Consider the following 15,944-nt stretch of genomic DNA (forward strand, 5'->3'; position numbering starts at 1 on the left):
ACATGATTGATCAGGCTGGTTCTTCAAATCTTGTTCTCAAGGTTCACTGTCCTGCAGAGTATACCTCCAACCTTAAACACAATTTTTGCAGCAGAATGCTACAATAGAGGACTTATTTCTTTCAAAATTTCAGGTTCGTATCTAGTCCTCCACCAGAGATATTCAACCTGAAACTGAAACTTGAACCCTTCCCATTATAAACTGACTAAAAATGGAACTGTGAGCAATCTTGAGCATTACATTTGGACTTAAGTTCTAAGTCTAAGAAAGACGAATGTCCAAAATGTTACATATGTCCACATACCTTCTAATGTGCTCTAGAGATCAGCGTTTGTTCCAAGTAGCTAGAGCCATTCTGAGCCAAGATACTGAGGTTTTCGCTGTATAACCAAAATTTGTTATGTGCCATGACACAAAGATGGTGGTTTTGCAATGCTAAACCTGTTATAACAGATATGTCAAGAAGAATAAATACAGCAGAGTGAGTAAAGATTAGACAAGCAGTATGTCTGCCTTGAGATGGTGGGAGATGAATTAAATAATGAGTCTTTATTGATCACATATTCATATGCACAGTGAAATTCTTTTTTTTGCATACCCCAGCATGTTAGGAAGTTGAGGTCAGAGCACAGGGTCAGCCATGGTACAGTGCCCCTGGTACAGAGAGGGTTAAGGGCCTTGCTCAAGGGCCCAACAGTGGCAGCTTGGCAGTTCTGGGACTTGAACCCAGAGTCTTAACCGCCAAGCCACCACTGCCCCACATTTAAAAGGGTTTAAATGTAAACCATTTATTACCATACCAAATCATAATGCGAATCATGGTCAAACAGGCAGAGGTCGATCATCAGGCAAAACAAAGCAATAAATATTAAAGTGGATGGTGAAACCGTAAATTAAAAAACAGAGATAATAAGCAGGGAAAACAATGCTTAGAAATACACACAGAAATGTCAAACCTTGCAAGGAGTGTCGTGTATATACACAGAAGTGAGTGAGTGGTAATGAGAAACATGTGTGATTTAAGATACAAGTGAGTAAGAGAGTTATAATTTGAACTAGATTGGATAGTGGATTAACACTGACTTCTGGATTGGCACTGGATTCAGATCTTACACACATATGTCGAGAAAAATAGGGCCAAAGATTGAACAAGCTACAATGCCCTCCACTAATATTGGCCCCTTTGTTAAATATGAGCAAAGAAGGCTGTGAAAAATTGTCTTTATTGAAAATACTCTGCTCTCATGGATATCAAACAACTGCAAACTGGAGGGCACTGTATCTGGCAGAATTTGAACAGAGATGTCATTGAGAATAAGTAATATAACAGCTGACAGAAACACAAAGCTGCAAAGACGATATGCCAAAGAGCTTGGCGGCAGTTACAAATTCCTTGGCATGCTCATACTAAAGAATATTATTATCACATTGAGAAAGGGAGATTTAAATCACTATTAATTTCATACATTATTTCAATTAAAGCTTCAGTTAAATATTTGTATAGACCATTTAACAATAGACATTGTCACAAAGCAGTGATGCAGATTTAGAGCCCTAATGAGCAGCCACAATTAAAAGTGGTATGGAAAAACTCCCTGAGACATCATGAGGAAGAATCCGTGAGAGGAAACCATCCTCTTCTGGGTGAAAATAAGGTGCAAACTTTAAACGATTTACTAACAAAGTAAATTACTCTACAGAGCATTGCGTTTTTCATGTAAACAAAATAACTCATCTGTAAGTGGCAATAGTTTATGCTGCCTAAACTTCACATGGGCATTTGTCATTAGTCTTAATGTCTTCTTTTTTATGTCTAAAATCAAATCTGTCTTCTATTCTACAGCTGTGTCTCTCGCACTAGCACTGAATGGCGTCTTCACAAACACCATTAAGTTGATAGTCGGCAGGTAATCCATGATTCAGTTTATATTTCTGTTTGCATCAGCACTTATGAATTTCACATTGTTTTAATGACATCTTCTCACTGATGTTATGTAGGACTTGCCAGTATGCATTTTAACCAAACTATGAGGAAATGACGAAGAACGTTTTAATACTTATAAAACTTATAATAATCTAATGAAAATATTATTCTGTGTCCACTAATAAGATTAATATTCTTATTCTCAATTACTGTTTAATGCTTTAATGATATGTATGGCAAACTCTGTAAATCTGGTGATCATTTTAATTACATTTAATATTTGTCCTTCCTTTAATGAAGCCCAAGCTTAACATATGTTTCATTATATTACCATTTTTGACCTTACTGCCCCAATAATAATTATATTTTTATCGCCTGTTCATAGATGTACATAGTATTTTTAGGTGAGTTTATAGAAGTGAAGCTTTAAACTGTAACCAAATAGCATATGCTCAAAAACCAAGGCAAGTGCCAATATTTAAAAAAAAAACAAAAAACCTTTTAACTATAACCTACTGACATACGCAGTTAGGTATGACTTGTTTGGAAATCAGCAATATCATCTAATTAATTGCTGTCAACTAACTAATGTCAACTAATTAATTGCTAAGAAATAGATTACATTACATATATTTGGATGTCTGTGACTACAAACTGCTTGCACTGTAATGTGTGCACTTGTATAAACTCGAGGACTTCAAGCTTATTTTATGTTTCAGGCCAAGACCTGATTACTTTCACCGCTGCTTCCCAGATGGCCAGGTGAACGCGAAAATGCTGTGCACAGGAGAACCAGGCCTGGTGTCTGAAGGGCGAAAGAGTTTTCCCAGCAGCCACTCCTCCTGTAAGTGTAATATCTCTTTGAAACACCTTGGAGACTGCATTGTGCTGATGCACACTGTATTTATTCCTTAAAGTAAATTTAGCTATCTCAGAAGTCCAAAACTTTCTTTGCCAGACTCTATTGTCCAGTCAGTAACTGGGTAAATAAAGTCGTTTGAGCTTTGAAAGATGTTTTGAAGTTCAGCATAGAAAGAGATTTATTTCATAGCATATTGTGATCCTGGATGAACCCGTCACAGAGATGGCTGGTGCCAAATAAAGTCCACATTCTTGTATAATGTGGTGAAAGGAATAGATTCCTAGAGCAGGATTTTATTGAAGCAGGACATTTAGAGCACTCATAAAAAGAAAAAAAGAAAAGCTTTTGAATAAGCATTTATGTGTGCTAGATTTACTGGATGTGTGAAGTACCAAACTTTAGTTCTCAATAAATTGCAATACGGCATTAAACGAGCAATGAACTTCTTGCACACCAGTCCTTTTTTTTCTTTTTTTTTTTTTTTTACATAAAATGTGCATATAACGTCTCAATCTACTCTCATATAGATCTGACATGAAACACCCAAATTTATACAGGTATGGCAATAGTGAGAGGCTCAATGCAAGCTACAGTTATCCAAGATGAAAAATGAATTGAGTGGAAAGAAAATTCTTTCAAAGGTTTCTGAAAATACAATCAGTACCAGTCAGTAGCATTTTTAAGAATTAAGAAAGGAAAATGTTCACAGGTCCAAAAGTATTTGGACAGTGACACAATTTTCGTAAATTTTGCTTCTGTACACCACCACCTATAATGCTGCATTTGTGATGCCCTGCAAGTGGTAATTTGCAAGTTGTACTGACGTAATTTCCTACCTCAGGATGTTCAATGTGCGAAGTGGAAAAAAGAACATAGAAAATTACGAAACCATTTTGTTTTGCTCTGTGAGAAATTTAAAGCTCTTAAAAAATGTAAAAAAAAAATAATATAAAAAAAAAATCTTTTTTTTTAAAAATTCTATTTTTACCTCACTTTTACAGTTATAGGCCAGAGTGGCAATTGGGGATGTTCTATTATAGTGAGCTTCTGACATTCATGTTCATTTTGACATTCATTTTGGACTGAAAATGCAGTACAACAAGCTAACAAGTGGACCATAGCAAGCTGTAATAACTCTAATGTTGATGATTACCTTCTCAAAACAGTGATTAATATGGTCAGTCTTATAGATTTTACCCTCCTATTATGTTATGGGTCAATCTGACCCATTTCCACATTTGAGATGTCTGAAATACTGGTTAATCTCTCTTTTTTCTTTGAAATTTTTAAACTTTCCTCATTTAAGGTCATGAACATATATGCAAATATTTCTTCCTATGGCTTGTCTTGTCTATGGACAAGCCATAATAAAGATTGACTGTTTTAAGCTGTTCTTTGCTGTTGTGTGTGTATTTAAACTGTGGAAGTCATTTTGACAAATAATATAATGGATGTAACTTTTTTTTCCCCAAGATAATAGGATGGTTAACCAAGTACTGTGTTTGTATATTAACTGATCTAAAGCCAATACAGCTATGAACTCATTTAAAAGTAGAGACGTTTCTTTACACTGTTCACAGTGTGAGTGACCATGTTGATTTGACATCACTCTGTAAACAGGGAAATAACTTATTATTTCCCGGTTGAAGGTGGGGAATTACAAGTTGCAACTTCGCCTCGAATGCAACATTAGTCTAAGCATTAGACTTCACTGGCCTACAATATATTGTGAAGCTGCATGTCATTTTGATGTACAATGTTGGCTATGCATCATTGTAACCCTAGCAGCATATTTTGATGATAATGTTACTGCTTGGCATTAGTGTTAGTATTATCATCAGAATATGGCCTTCATGTCATTTTGATCTACTGGCTATGCATCACTGTAACCCCATCAGCATGTCCTGAGGACAACACTAATGCTTGGCACTGTAGGCAGACAATACAGCATCTGTCTCCACACCTAAGTACAAAAATCTTGTAGTAATCCACAGACATGATGCATTTAGCATCATATTAATATTTACATTTAATTTTAATATAAACTTCATTTCTTAATGCTAAAATAAATTCTTTTGACATTTCATAGTAGGCCATCTATATTTTTATTACACAGTTTTATAATAATAATAATAATAATAATAATAATAGAGTTTGACAATTATCTTGTTCTTACGCATTACAATATTCTATTTCAATATATTATATTACACTCATTCATTTAATAGCACTCAGTAACTTAGAAAGACCACATTATAATGATTATAACAGGATACTGCTCATAAGGCAAATATTTGGCACATTGCCTTTTCTCTGGTGATTAAGGTCAATTAAAAGCAAATGGCTTATTAAACATTATGATTTTTTTTGTCACGTATTTCATGCATGATTTGTAAACAAACAACAAAAAAAGAAAATATGCAAATTTATTAAATTGCATAGTTTTAATATAATTGAACATTATTAGATCTGCCTTTTTAATCCAATCTGGCAGATGGTCATAAAGAACATATTGGGAGGTGAAGACTCAGACTGAATTTGGAAACATCAGCCCTATTTCCATAGTGTCTATAACAGCTGATTTTATATCATCTTTATAATGCTGTGACATATTAGCATTATGGGACCTAAAATGTGAAAGAAGTTTGAAGTAGTTGGATTTTGCTATTGAATTCTTAAATACACTGAAAATAAAGATTCAGTGGTTCAGTAACTATGACAATAACAAATTTGTTCTTTTTTTTTTTTTTTTTTTACGCAAAAAGGACTTATTTGCTTTCAGTTCTGTACTAAAATTAATTAATGTAAATATGTGGCTAAATAATACACCCAATGTATGATGTACAGTAAGTGTATTTACTTGCTAAAGGTATTAGTGACCATTAAATAATAATGATGATGTTGATTATGATGAGCACTTTTTACAGTGTTAACTACAGTATGTAGTTTTTTCAGTCTGAGAAAAACAACTCTGAGTAAAATTTACTAATTAAAAAAAAAGAAAACTGCTGGTTACATTTACTTACATTTTTATGTGAATAAGCCTTGGTTTAATCAATTTTAACCTTACTTAAAATATGCTTAGTTAAATTAACTACAAATGTTTTTGTGTGGAAATTGTTACCCCATTTTTCTTGAGTAAATTTCACTCCAGTATTTTTTTTTTCAGTGTAATTGTTTGTAGTATAAATAGACAATGCGTAAAGCAAACTAAATGCTTAAATTAACCTTATAAGGTTACAGAGGTAATGAAGGAATGGTTTCCTTCAGAATTAGTGGAGCTTTTCTGTTTGTTTATTTCCTTGCTGAGTACCAACTTTTGACTTGCTTACTTTTTCAAGCCAAATTACCCCAGTGGCCTAATAGTCCATACATAACATACGCAACTTTCTTTTCATTCTGGAACACCACGGCTGTTTCCTTCAGAACTAATGGAGGCAATCCACAATCCACATATACTACATGGCCAGAAGTATATAGACACCTAACCATCACAATCATATGTGCTTGGTGAACATCCCATTCCAAAGTTTGTCTCTCCTTTGCTGATATAACTGTCTCTATAACTGACTCTTCTGGGAAGGCTTTATGCTATATTTTGGAAGGCCCACACATGGATGTGATGGTCATGTGTTTACATAAAGTACTTTTGGCCATATGGTGTAATATCAAAGTTCAATCTGTAAAATATGGCGATTGTCCACAAGTGAGATTCTTCTTAGAGGAATCCAGGAGGTAGAAACATCAGAAAGTATGCGTGTGCAATCACCTACTTTACCCAATGGGTTAGCCTGGGTAATACCGACCAAAGAGCAGATACTGTACATTTGGGCAGGTGTACCAGGGCACATACTCAGCTTCAAGAGCACAAAACATCCTACAGAGTCAATATTAATGCAGTTCGCTGACTTTTCCCAGCTGTAGTGCTGGCCAGCAAAAATAAATTTTAATCTTAAGCACATGTCACTTTAGGTCCACACCTTCCTATTGACTCATATGGAAAGGTGAATAAACAGCTTAGCAGCAAGTCCAGATCACACGTACATGTAAACATTTAGTATAGACCCCAGATGACGTGGCTTTGTGCTCCTCAAGGCAAAGTGTACTGCATGTTGAATGGCTTATTATCTTGATCGAAAATGGTTGAAAACTTCATGAAATAGTGAAAAAAAGGCTGAAGTTTGTGATAAAAAAAATGACATACAGTGATTAAAAGCGCTGTTTGCAGATCAACAGTGAAAAGTTGGCCATGTGGAAAGATTTCACAGTTTCTACGAGGGACATTAGACAAGTGATTTGTAATCAGTGTTCCTGAATGGGTAAAACACCTATTGTAGAAGCAACAGAAGCAACCCCCCCCCCCCAAAAAACAGAATGTTCCTGTTAGCATCCTGATGCCATCTGTAACCACAGTTTAAAAAAAAAAAAAAGGCAAGTGCCAAAGCAGAAATTGTGACAAATTTATGTCTTGGATAATGACCAACTGCTTTCTTTTGTTGAGGAGGTAGGAATTTGTCAGATAATGGAGCATGTTTAATGTTTAAACTACACTGAAATTTCCTTTTATACAATTATTACATTGCATACATTAGTCATAATAAGTGTATTTTACTAAATTTCTTATAGTTTTATTATTGTTTCATTCAAGCAAAGAAAAAAAAATATTTTCATTTTAATTAATCAATATTTACTAGAGTGTATGACTAATAATTAATCCTAACCATAGTTGCTCTGGGTGATTGAAAATCTTCATGAAAATGAGTCAGCTCTCCAGTAAGGTACCACTGAAAATGAAGGAGTTAAACATTAAGATTTTGTACGCCTCCTCCATGCCTGTCAGGGAAAACAGAATGTGTTATCCGAACATTACTTCTGAACATCATCACTTCTGAACATTCCACTTGAATGCAGCAGGAGGATCTGTGAGATGTATGTGTAAGAACCAGGTGGGCTTTGCATAGTCGAAATTGCCTGTATATTATTAATGTAGGCATCAGCACTTCTAAATAAATGCGTTTGCAGCTTGTCTAAACTTTTCAACCTTCAAATCTTTCCCAGTGCCAGGTCAAACGAATAACCGTTTCCACCCAAATGAGACACAAAACTTTAAATTAAATGATGTGACTAACTGTATTCTCCTACCAAGCCTGTGATGGAGTCGAAAGTTATTTATATGCTTATTTGATATTCGTTTTTTTTGTGTGTGTGTGATATTAACAGTGAGAGAAATCTTCATCTCATATCCTAAGAAGCTACTCCAAAAACTAGTTGACCTAAATTAAATCATGTCAATAAGAATCTAGAGATGCGGAAAATTACTGAACACACTCCCAATTATCAGAATTTATATCATTGTTCATATTATACTGTCTTGGAATATTGTAGGCTGGACAGTCAGTAAAACTATAAATCATGTACCAATCTTTGTTTGTTTTTAGGACTTCCAACGAACAAAACTCGTACCTTTTAAATAATGAATCTTATGAATTATCAATCATGTTGACCAAGGTAATATAACACTATACATCCATCCATCTTCTATACAGCTTATCTATACAGCCTATCCCAGGGAGCATCAGGCGCAAAGCAGGTACAGGGTGCCAATCCATCGCAGGGCACAATCACATACACATAGACACAGTACGGACAACATTCCAGTCAGCCTACCCTGCATGTCTTTGGACTGGCGGAGGAAATCCTCACAGCACAGGGAGAACATGCAAACTTCACACACAGGGCAGTGGTGGGAATCGAACCCCCAACCCTGGCGGTGTGAAGCAAACATGCTAATCACTTAGCCACTGTGCGCCCACAATTGCACTAATAATAAACATAATGAACTCTTAACATACATAGTTCATTTTTAAAACAGATTGGTAGATATGTTACATATTTGTTACATATGTTTTTACATATAAGATAAAAAGTACACAGATAATAAAAGTTTTTTTTATGTTAAAGTGGAAATTATATATATATATATATATATATATATATATATATATATATATATATATATATATATATATATATATATATATATATATATATTTACTATGAGAAATGCAGTATTACAGTGACTCAAATTAAACCCTTAATTTTTTATTCTGCATTGTGTATTGCAAATAAATTTTATAAAAGTGTATCATTATTTTTCTACATAATTTCCATTTCATTCAATGCAAGTGTTCCAGCACTTAATGAGTGTTTGTATTCTTCGGGGGAAAAACTCAATTCAGTTCTAATTTATGTCACTCTTTGAAGGTTTTCATTTGACTTCACTTCTATATGTTCCAGAATTGCTTACACCCTAAGGAATATTTTAAATAGAACAACGCAAACAAATTTTGCCGCCAAAATGTCACGTATCGTGACGTAACGGATATAAGGTAGGATGCAATCGCAGTATGAACAGTTTTATTTAAGAGAGAGACAGGCAGACAAATCCAAAACGTGATCCACAAACGTAATCCAGTAACATGCAAAGTTCAGGCGATCGGCAAACAGGCATAAAGGGGCGAGGCAGGAATCAAGGTCGCGGTCACGGAAATACAGGGCCGAGAAACAAAACAAGAAACATGAACTATAGTGCGGGACCGGTAGCGGAGAAACCAGCGTGAACTAAACTAACTAACCTAAACATGAACCATGAAACATGACATGAACTATGACTATGGTTATCTACCGTAAGGACTCTAAACTAAGATACTATAACTCAATATTCCACGCCCTGTGCTGGGAGGCGCGCGGTATATATACAAACATAATCAGCCTCGTAATGGCTGACGGCTGAGGGTGATTCAGACACACATGAAACAACAACCAATGACAGAACGGGGAGGAGACATAAGAGAAACATAAACAAATGCACGTGTCGAAATGTCACGATTGTCCCCAAGGGAAAAGTGCACGCGTGCTCACATGCTCCACAGCGCGCTGCTTAAAGGGGAATTTGTGACAGAACCCCCCCCCAAGGGCACTTCTCCCGGAGTGCCATGAAACATCCATCTCCATTGGCGGCCCCGGCCCCCCGGGCAGAATGTCCCAAGCAGAGCCTGGAGACTGCACGGCGTTGTTGGCGAAACAAAAAAGCAGAGCGACATCCTCGGCGGAGCAGGGAAGCAGAGCGACGTCGTCGGCGGAGCAGGGAAGCAGAGCGACGTCCTCAGCCGAACAGGTAGGCAGAGCGACAACCATAGCCGGGCAGACAGGCTGAGCGAAGTCCTTGGCGGAGCATGAAGGCAGAGCGACGTCCTCGGCGGCGCAGGAAAGCAGAGCGACGTCCTTGGCTGAACAGGGAAGCAGAGCGCTGTACTCAGCAGAGCAGGGAAGCAGGGCGACGTCCTCGTCGGAGCATGAAAGCGGAGCGACGTCCCCGGCTGAACAGGTAGGTAGAGCGACAACCACAGCCGGGCAGACAGGCTGAGCGAAGTCCTCGGCGGAGCATGAAGACAGAGCGACGTCCTCGGTGGAGCAGGAAAGCAGAGCGACGTCCTCGGCTGAACAGGGAAGTAGAGCGCTGTACTCAGCAGAGCAGGGAAGCAGGGCGACGTCCTCGTCGGAGCATGAAAGCGGCGCGACGTCCCCGGCTGAACGGGTAGGCAGAGTGACAACCACAGCTGGGCAGACAGGCTGAGCGAAGTCCTCGGCGCAGCATGAAGGCAGAGTGACGTCCTTGGCGGAGCAGGAAAGCAGAGCGACGTCCTCGGCTGAACAGGGAAACAGAGCGACGACCACAGCCAGGCAGACAGGCTGAGCGACGTCCTCGGCGGAGCATGAAGGCAGAGCGACGACCACAGCTGGGCAGACAGGCTGAGCGACGTCCTCGGCGGAGCATGAAGGTAGAGTGATAACCACAGCTGGGCAGGCAGGCTGAGCGACATCCTCAGCGGAGCATGAAAGCGGAGCGGTGTCCTCGGCGGAGCATGAAGGCAGAGCGATTACCACAGCTGGGCAGGCAGGCTGGGCAACGTCCTCGGCGGAGCATGAAAGCAGAGCGAAGTCCTCGGTGGAGCAGGAAAGCAGAGCAACGTCCTCGGCTGAACAGGGAAACAGAGCGACGACCACAGCCGGGCAGACAGGCTGAGCGAAGTCCTCGGTGGAGCATGAAGGCAGAGCGATGACCACAGCTGGGCAGGCAGGCTGAGCGACGTCCTCGGCGGAGCAGGAAGGCAGAGCGATGTCCTCGGCGGAGCAGGAAAGCAGAGCGACGTCCTTGGCTGAACAGGGAAACAGAGCGCTGTACTCAGGAGTGCAGGAAAGCGAAGCGAAATCCCCTGTAAGGCCAGGGAGAGGAGCGTGGGTCTCCGTGAGGCCAGGGAGAGGAGCGTGGGTCTCCGTGAGGCCAGGGAGAGGAGCGTGGGTCTCCGTGAGGCCAGGGAGAGGAGCGTGGGTCTCCGTGAAGCCAGGGAGAGGAGCGTGGGTCTCCGTGAGGCCAGGGAGAGGAGCGTGGGTCTCCTCGAAGCAGGAGGGGGGAACGATGTTCGCCATGGAGCAGGAAGGCTGAGCGACGACCTCAGCCGAGCAGGGAGGCTGAGCGATGACCTCAGCTGAACAGGGAGACTGAATGACGACCTCAGCTGAACAGGGAGGCTGAGCGACGTCCACGGCGGAGCATGAAGGCAGAGTGATGACCACAGCTGGGCAGGCAGGTTGAGCGACATCCTCGGCGGAGCATGAAAGCGGAGCGGTGTCCTCGGCGGAGCATGAAGGCAGAGCGATGACCACAGCTGTGCAGGCAGGCTGAGCGACGTCCTCGGCAGAGCATGAAAGCGGAGCAACGTCCTTGGCGGAGCATGAAGGCAGAGCGATGACCTCAGCTGAACAGGGAGACTGAATGACGACCTCAGCTGAACAGGGAGGCTGAGCGACGTCCACAGCTGAGCAGGGAGACTGAGCGACGTCCACAGCTGAGCAGGGAGGCTGAGCGACGTCCACAGCTGAACAGGGAGGCTGAGCGACGTCCACAGCTGAACAGGAAGGCTGAGCGACGTCCACAGCTGAGCAGGGAGGCTGAGCGACGACCTCAGCTGAGCAGGGAGACTGAGCGACGTCCACAGCTGAACAGGGAGGCTGAGCGACGTCCACAGCTGAGCAGGGAGGCTGAGCGACATCCACAGCTGAGCAGGGAGGCTGAGCGACGTCCACAGCTGAGCAGGGAGGCTGAGCGACGTCCACAACTGAACAGGGAGGCTGAGTGACGACCTCAACTGAACAGGGAGGCTGAGGCTCTGAGGTCACCAGGTGAACCTTGGGCCTGGGCGGATCTTGGGTGGCCGTGTCGGTAGACTCGGGCGTGAGCAGAACTTGGCTGTGCGTGTCAGCAGACTCGGGCATGAACAGAACTTGGCTGTGCGTGTCAGCAGACTCGGGCGTGAGCAGAACTTGGTTGTGCGTGTCAGCAGACTTGGGCGTGAGCAGAACTTGGCTGTGCGTGTCAGAAGACTCGGGCGTGAGCAGAACTTGGCTGTGCGTGTCAGCAGACTCGGGCGTAAGCAGAACTTAGCTGTGCGTGTCAGCAGACTCGGGCGTGAGCAGAACTTGGTCGACCGGGTCGGTAGACTTGGGCATGGGCTGAACTTGGGCAACCGGGTTGGTAGACTTGGGCGTGGGCTGAACTTGGGCGACTGGGTCAGTAGACTTGGGCGTGGGCTGAACTTGGGCGACCGGGTCAGTAGACTTGGGCATGGGCCAAACTTGGTCAGCAGGTTTGGACTTGAGCATGACTTGGTTAGCAGGCTTGGACATGAGCATGACTTGGTCAGCAGGCTTGGACATGTGTATGACTTGGTCAACTGGGTCAGCAGGCTTGGACGTGAACGGAACTTGGTCAGCAGGTTTGGACTTGAACGGAACTTGGTCAGCAGGTTTGGACTTGAGCATGACTTGGTTAGCAGGCTTGGACATGAGCATGACTTGGTCAGCAGGCTTGGACATGAGCATGACTTGGTCAACTGGGTCAGGAGGCTTGAACCTGAGCATGACTTGATCAGCAGGCTTGGACATGAGCATGACTTGGTCAACTGGGTCAGCAGGCTTGGACGTGAACCTGACTTGGTCAACTGGGTCAGCAGGCTTGGACGTGAACAGAACTTGGTTAACAGGCTTGGGTGTGTGCCGAGCTTGGTTGTCCGTGTTAACATCAACTTGGTGGCTCATCCGCTCATAATGCATGTGTAATGGAAGATCAGCACTGTTTGCCACATTAACTCCCTTCAACAGCTCATCCAAGTTGTAGCTCTGCCCTGGTTCTCCAAACTCCCTCAGAAACAGGTCCGAAAACTGCCTACTGTCCTCCAGTACCCGTGGTCTCATGGCTGCTACTCGCTGTGCCCACTTGCGAGTTGGGCCAAAAAATCGGGACATCATGAACTTAATCCATTGTCTCTCCCTTGGCTTCGGGTCAAACAGGCTTGAGAAGTAACTCTGGCAGTCTATCAAAAAATATTCCGGATAACCAAAGAAGCCATCATACCGATCGGGAAGGTCCATGAAAGTCCATTGTGAAAACTGCATAGAATCCAAGGCGGGGATGATTGGCATGGACCTCCGGGTTCTGCGTCCTCTTCGTTCTCGTGCTGCATCCATGATGGGCGGAATATTCTGTCACGTATTGTGACGTAACGGAGATAAGGTAGGATGCAATCGCAGTATGAACAGTTTTATTTAAGAGAGAGACAGGCAGACAAATCCAAACGTGAGCCACAAACGTAATCCAGTAACATGCAAAGTTCAGGCGATTGGCAAACAGGCATAAAGGGGCAAGGCAGGAATCAAGGTCGCGGTCACGGAAATACAGGGTCGAGAAACAAAACAAGAAACATGAACTACAGTGCGGGACTGGTAGCGGAGAAACCAGCGTGAACTAAACTAACTAACCTAAACATGAACCATGAAACGTGACATGAACTATGACTGTGGCTATCTACCGTAAGGACTCTAACTAAGATACTATAACTCAATATTCCACGCCCTGTGCTGGGAGGCGCGCGGTATATATACAAACATAATCAGCCTCGTAATGGCTGATGGCTGAGGGCTATTCAGACACACATGAAACGACGACCAATGACAGAACGGGGAGGAGACATAACAGAAACATAAACAAATGCACGTGTCGAAATGTCACGATTGTCCCCAAGGGAAAAGCAGGTGCTCGCGCACCTGCTCGTGCACGCGTGCTCACATGCTCCACAGCGCGCTGCTTAAAGGGGAACTCGTGACACAAAACAGAGGCATGGACTCCACAAGACCTCTGAAGGTGTGCTGTGGTATCTGGCACCAAGACGTTAGCAGCAGATCTTTTAAGTCCTTATTTTTGCCGTGTGACAGGGTGCATTATCCTGCTCAAAGAGGCCACCATGGGCACTTTATGTGCCTGTGGGGTATGTATATCTGGTTCTTGTGGTAAGAACATTATGATGCGTTGGGTTCATCCGAGGATTTCCATTGACGTAAATTAGTTTTCTTTTAAATCTCGAGCAATAAGAATATCTTTCAAAGTGTCTTTCAGATTTCAAATTCCAATAACCCAGGACACATGCCGAGTGTGATAATGAAATGTTGCAGCCGAGAAACAGCACAGAGTGACAGCGCTTAGTTGATTTCTTTGCACAAATATCAAGAGGGCATTCATAAACAAAATGCATGGATGTAATTTAGCGTTCAGCATGTGCATTTATCTGAGTCTGTAAGCCCTGTGATGTGCTGCGTAATGAATATGAATAACCTTGTACTACAGAAGCTGTATGTTAATGAATTCCGTCAAAAGTAAAAGTGAATTTAAATGAGTGGATTGAGCCATTCTTAATTGTTTAGATCTCGTTGATTTTTATTAGGAGTGATGTAGTGTCATCATTTGAGGATAGAATTTGAAGTAGTTTAGAGAGGTGTAGCTGCATTTGACACTTGAATTTGGATTTGTTGAATTTGTGTAACAGTGTAAAAGACAGGGAGTTGTTGGTATATTGATTTTCTTGATATCAGATGCCCTTGTTACTAAAAGCAAAGCGTAACTCTCAGATGTTATGTAGATATGTAATGCTTTTCTTCTTCCTGCCTTTCTTTCATTGGAGAGTTTATTCATTCATCTTTTCTAACAACTTTATTATGTTCAGCGCCACTGTGGATCCTGGAAGCAGTGGGTGTGAGCCAAGAATATACCCTGGATAGGACTCAGGGCATGGTGCACACACTCACTCACACCTAGGGCTAATTTAGCTAGTACACCCACATAGACACGGGGAGAAGATATGAAACTCTGCACAGAAATTAACAAGCTCAGTCTAGTACCTCATGTCATCTCAGGTATTACTTTCTTGTTGGGCGGTTGTGGCTCAGGTGGTAGAGTGTGTTGTCCACTAATCGTAGGATTGGTGGTTCGATTCCTGGCCCACATGACTCCACATGCCTTGGGCAAGACACTGAACCCCAGGTTGCTCCTGATGGGAGCTTGACAGCTTTGCGCCTTGCATGGCAGCTCTGCTAGTGTGTGTGTGAATGGGTGAATGAGAACCGGTGTAAAGCGCTTCGGAACCGCTAAGGTTAAAAAAGTGCTGTATAAGTGCGGACCATTTACCATTTCTTGCCAGTCAAATAAATTTCACTTCTGCCTCTGAGTAATTACTTTTCTTTTGCCATTTTGTCCTCATTTCCTGCTTTCAGATCTCTGTGAGCTTTACCTTTTATGAAGTTTTGTGGGCGTCACTAAATGCAAACGAATTGTGAAGTGCACATGCTTTGCACTGTTCTGTCTGGATGGCATTCATCAACATACACACATGAACATGAAATACATCGATGTCACCGAAACTTTTATAACTCTGGCGGAATTTTATAGGTTTGTCCTAACATTTACGCACAACCTTCCACACAACCTTCCATTGTCTGTTATTAAAATTCTAAAAATGAATTGAAACGACTGGTTAAGGCTTAGCATAATACAGATAGCTATTTTAGAGTTCAATACTTACATAATAGTTAGTGACAGAATTTCAAGATGTTTCAAGATATTGAAAGTTGTATGATATAATTGAGGACAGTTTACTGTAACTTAGGATGTGATGTGTGCATTGGTAATAGAGAACAGGGAACCAGTGTAGGTTGCTAATTTAATCTAATGCACCTTAGTTTAGATAAACTACAAATTTATAAAGATTT

The 15,944-nt window shown here is 41.8% G+C and overlaps 1 protein-coding gene across 1 annotated transcript in view; it reads left to right on the forward strand.

Moving 5' to 3' along the window:
• Positions 1-15,944, forward strand: part of plpp4 (phospholipid phosphatase 4) — a 112,298-nt gene that overhangs the window by 78,762 nt on the left and 17,592 nt on the right. Inside the window, exons 4-5 of the mRNA XM_053620579.1 lie at positions 1,844-1,907; positions 2,644-2,768. Of these exons, the coding sequence (XP_053476554.1) occupies positions 1,844-1,907; positions 2,644-2,768 (189 nt within the window). The remainder of the gene's footprint in view (positions 1-1,843; positions 1,908-2,643; positions 2,769-15,944) is intronic.

This window comes from Ictalurus furcatus, chromosome 3 (assembly GCF_023375685.1).
Source record: "Ictalurus furcatus strain D&B chromosome 3, Billie_1.0, whole genome shotgun sequence".
NCBI classification, from domain to species: Eukaryota; Metazoa; Chordata; class Actinopteri; order Siluriformes; family Ictaluridae; genus Ictalurus; species Ictalurus furcatus.